Raw genomic sequence first — 5000 nt, 5'->3', positions numbered from 1 at the left:
ATCCACTCGGTTAGGGAAATTGAATTCATAGCCACAAATATCCAACTTGGGTTTAATTTCTGTATGTTATGGTGGAGTATAAAGACTATTTCTTGCATTGCAAAAACTTCTAAGCTCCAATTTCTCATCATTCTATCTCTAAATTACTTTTTGGGGTCTGAATCATCCCGACATAATACCGTTTTGAGACGGAGGGTCACAATAAGGGTATATCTATAAAATTTCCACCCCTACAACTTTAAGAAAAATGCTGACAGTTATGAGAAATTTGTTTGTCAGTTAGAAATCATTTCTGTCACAGGAGGACATAAATTAGTGTGCGATACAGAGCCAGAACTTACCTAACACCTAACACACCCAACACCACACAGAATAATAATATTATGAATGTTGTGTCTATCTTCATTGTTGAAGCTGTAAGTAACAGTGTGGATAAGATTGTGGATTGGACTTTTTAAAAATCGTTTTTTTTTAAATTTATTTTTTTTTTTGTTAGTTTGTTTGCTTTATTTTCGTTTTTTTGTTGCAGTTTTTTTTTTTTAATAAAAAGTATTATTATTATTTTTATGTTATTTTTTTGTATTTATGTTTATTTGTTTTTTGTGGGTTTTTTGTTTTTGTTTTGTTTGGGGTTTGTTTTTTGTCTTTGTTTCTCTCTCTCTCTCTCTCTCTCTCTCTCTCTCTCTCTCTCTCTCTCTCTCTCTCTTCTCTCTACTCTCTCTCTCTTTTCCTCTCTCTTTCTCCTATCTATCTATCTCTCTCTCTTTCTCTGTATCTATCTATCTCTCTCTCTACTATCTATCTCTCTCTCTATCTATCTCTCTCTCTATCTCTCTCTATCTCTTCTCTTCTCATCTCTCATCTATCTCTCTCTCTATCTATCTCTCTCTATCTCTCTCTCTATCTCTATCTCTCTCTCTATCTCTCTTTCTCTCTCTCCATCTCTCTCTATCTCTCTCTCTATCTCTCTATCTCTCTCTATCTCTCTCTCTATCTCTCTATCTCTCTCTCTTTCTCTCTATCTCTCTCTCTTTCTCTCTCTCTCTCTCTCTCTCTCTCTCTCTCTCTCTCTCTCTCTCTCATTGCTCCACTGTTGTTCCCATTGCCCAGGTGGACTCCGACCAGACCAAGAGGAGCTGTCGAGAGTTCGAAGACTTACCGTTGGACTCCCTGTGGGACGGTGGTCGGTTCAAATCCCTGGCGGACTGTGACAGGCTGGTGGCGTTGAAGGGGGTCGCCCCTCAATTCAACTCATTCCCCCAGGTGACTTTAACCCTCTCCATACCAACTACAGGAAAATCGTCACATTTGTTACGATACAACCAACAACATTTCTCTGATTCAAATTTCATTTGTACATCGTAAAATTTAAAGAAAATGAACAGTGTGTTGTAAAGCGTGTTTTGCTAAAGAAATTATGTATCGAAAGAACTTTGCTGCTATTGTGTCTGAGTGATAAAAATATATGTTGTATTAGTCGGGGGTGAAGTTTTGGGGAAAATCCTGAAAATGGCTGGTAAGGAGAGGGTTAACGGGTTTGTTTTTTTTTTTTTAATTCAGAAAAGTGAGTGGAGCAGGTACTTATGTTGATAATAACAAGAAATGAAGTGAGTAGGAGAAAGTGCCAGAAGACAATAGAGAATAAAAACTTCGCAGCGGCGATGGGGGATCGAACCGTAGCCATCGTAAAGTTATAGCCTGACACTGACCATAAAATGACGTCAAAATGCCAGTCTTTTGCCACAAAAGAAAACAAATCATGAGTTGTATTCAATGGTTCACCCAATGAAATAACTTGTTTCCTTGAGCTCTGCTATCGACAACTCATGAGATGATACACAAACCTAAAAAATGACGTCAAACTACCTGTCCTAGAGGGTTCTAGTGTCAGGCTATATATAGTATGCGCTTGGCTAAGAAGCTCATAACATTGCCATCCGGAAGTATAACGGACCAACACACAAAACTGTGTGTATCCATGAACGTCTATAGTCAAGTTAATACCGTTCAGTGAGCATTACTCATAAACGCGGATGGCAAAAAACAATAACAAAGACCTGAGTGACGTCATCTTCGAACTATCTATATGTTAACGATGACAACGCTCGAACCCGCGACCTTACTGGTACGACAACTCCGTCTGGCCGGGGAGATCGTGACTCTACCGTATGAGCTATCCACGCCCCGTCTTGCTGATAGAGTTTGGGGTGCTTCAAGTGCGGCTATGTGCTTTTGTGGTATGGCATTCACCTTCGGATTAGAGGGTTCGGGCTTCGAGTCCTGATCTGAGCGTTGGTGGTATAAAATAAATGAATAAATAAAATTCCCTTTATTCATCCCATCGGGGAAATTTGTCTCAAGGGTCTATTCCAAGGGAAGACTGGAATAACCCAGGTGTCAGCCGCCGTGCAGCGCCACACATTGAGCTAGGGTGAGGTGGTGACTTGCTCAGTGGTGCCAACCTTGCGTAAAAAATGCGTATTTTTGCGCATTTTCATTCATTGTACACATTTTTCTGAAGATTGTACACATAATTAAATTTCTATTGTTTAAGCATTTTTAGCATTCATACACTTTTTTGGTGTCCTTAAACACTAAATGTTTCTTGACCCATCAGAATTATACATGGATCTGGAAGTTGATACTATTTATCATCTATAAAGTGTAAGCTTATTCATTATTTCAAATATTGATTATATCATTGCTAGTATGGTCTAATTGCCCATTATCAGATTTAGTGTTAATTATCGAGTTTGCAGAATTGTACGCATTTTTTCAAAATCTTACTCAGTTTGGCTCTCCTTTGTACACATTTACATGGGCCAGGGTTGGCAGCACTGCGCTCAAGGCCAAGGCCACACAGCACAGCGGGGGAGGGGGGGGGGGGGGGGGGGGATCGAACTTGGTACCTTTCGGGTACGAAGCAAAGACCGTACCGCTGAGCCACGCTGCCCCCGCAAATTTATTTGTCATGCTGCAGAGGGCTAAAAACTGCTGAACCTCCAGGAAAAAGATTTAAAAATCATAAATCTCCTAAAAATCTCAAATCCGAAACTGTGCATGCAACTAATTTGCCATTTTAAAAAATATAATAAGTGCCTGTAAGGTGCACTTTTTTGTACCAGAACTTTTACAATATTTTATCACTGCCTATACCCAGGTACCCATTCATTCCACAGTCGAGTAGGGTAACATACATATATATATTTTAAGTGCCTTTCCCAATGATTCTACTCTAGGGTCAAAGATTTGTGGTAATTGTCACCAATCTTGTCACTTATAATGGTTAAGATTGCTTGATTTTGTCACATCATATACGCCATACCGTGGAGAACCAATACCTCATTCAAATTACTCTATTATTTCATCCTCAGGTAAGCAACAAGAAGCCTAAGGGACCAAATCCATCAAACAAGATATCAGTCAAAAGTATTGGAAAATCTGGAGGCGCCGTCTTGAATTCAAATTCAAACTCCAACTCAAATTTAAGGAGAGGGGACATCATAGAATCCTCCTCATCCTCCTCCTCCTCCTCCAAAACTTGCAACATGTCTGTGAATAATAACAGCAGCAATAATAACAATTCATTGTCCAATAACGTTATTTTGGATAGATTCAAAAGTGAGAGGTGGTCAGGTGTGACCTCCTCGACCACCTCTGGGAGTTCATCCGTCACGTCGCTCAACTCCGACGCCGACAGCAGTTTCAGAAGTCATAGTCAGTCGTATGGTAGCAGCAGTGGTAGCGCAGACTCAGGAGTTGATATGGACTCCAGGTCTAATTCCTTGTCCAGCAAAGACAGACCGGTGTCGTACACGGTGGGGGATATAACGGATTGCTTGTATGAAACAGTGGATGAGGTGTTGCCTGAGAAGCAACGGATTGATAGAACTGCCAGCGATGGTGCGAGTAAGGCAAAATCCCGAGATCAACACCAGCTTCGTTCACTGGCCAAGTCTAAATCGTCAAATGATGACGACGATGATAATGACGACGACGATGATGAGGATAATACAGATGACACGATAACAAACATGGACGACCTTGACATGACCCAAAGTGGGCTGTCCTTCCCGGATGAACTTGAAACCCTCGACATGTCTCTGACAACTTTTGAAGGATTTCAGGCCATCGCCTTGCTCAACGATGTTCTTCGAGATTATACTGACTTTAACGAATCATCCACCGATGACACCAAAACAACATCTAAAGAGATTAGTAATGTCCCTCCCCAACCTCCTACTGCCAAATCTGAACAATCTTCACAGGGGAAAGCTGCCAACAAGATAAAGTCATCTGCATTTGAGGCTCGTATGGCATCCGTTGCCGCTGGGCTTGATTTGAGCAAACAACAACAACAACAGCGAAGCAAGCGACAAGCACCTCGTCCGCCTGTCTCTCCTCCACCAGAACCAAATGTCTCTCAGGGAATTTCTCCAAAGAAGACAATCAATCCTCCAGATCCTGTCTTCAAAATGGTTCCAGTTGGAAAATCAATAATGCAACTTCCTCCGCAGACAGACGTCATTCTCAAACAATCGAGTCTTGATGGCTCTGGTGCTTCTAAGACAATGTCAACAAGCCAAGCTCCAGCTGGGTTGGAAGATTATGTAGCGTCTGACAATCTTGATTCACCTGGAGGGATGAAGTCAGGGAATGGCGATGGGATGGGTGGGAAGAAGAAAGGATTTACTTCATTCTTCAAGAATATTCTACGAAGAGGAAAAGACTCAACTGAAAGTTTTGAATCTGCTAATCCAGACGTTCAATTTTCTTCAAAATCCGAATCCAAAGAAGATATGGCAAATGGTAGTGGGTTAAAAACTAGAAACAGTTCTACGAGTAGCGAGGTTACTAAATGGAATGCTGGGATTGAAAAACAAAATAATCCAACATCCCTAACCACATCAACGTCATCATCATCTTCATCTTCATCAATACCCATTGACGATTCACACCACGGGACCAACACATCGTCATCTGTTGATGGTAATAGTAAA

At 41.0% G+C, this 5000-nt stretch overlaps 1 protein-coding gene across 2 annotated transcripts in view; it reads left to right on the top strand.

Annotated features, from left to right (window-relative positions):
* The window catches only part of LOC144960611 (uncharacterized), an 87187-nt gene that overhangs the window by 48840 nt on the left and 33347 nt on the right, over positions 1–5000 (top strand). For both annotated transcript variants that reach the window (XM_078893835.1, XM_078893834.1), the window contains exons 4-5: positions 1111–1263; positions 3375–5000. The exon at positions 3375–5000 is cut by the window's right edge and continues 601 nt beyond it. In XM_078893835.1, coding sequence (XP_078749961.1) covers positions 1111–1263; positions 3375–5000 — 1779 coding nt within the window. The remainder of the gene's footprint in view (positions 1–1110; positions 1264–3374) is intronic.

Source organism: Berghia stephanieae, chromosome 15, assembly GCF_034508935.2.
Source record: "Berghia stephanieae isolate SIO BIC M18660-M18661 chromosome 15, UCSD_Bste_1.3, whole genome shotgun sequence".
In the NCBI taxonomy this organism is placed as follows: Eukaryota; Metazoa; Mollusca; class Gastropoda; order Nudibranchia; family Aeolidiidae; genus Berghia; species Berghia stephanieae.
This window is presented reverse-complemented; position numbering and strand designations above follow the sequence as displayed.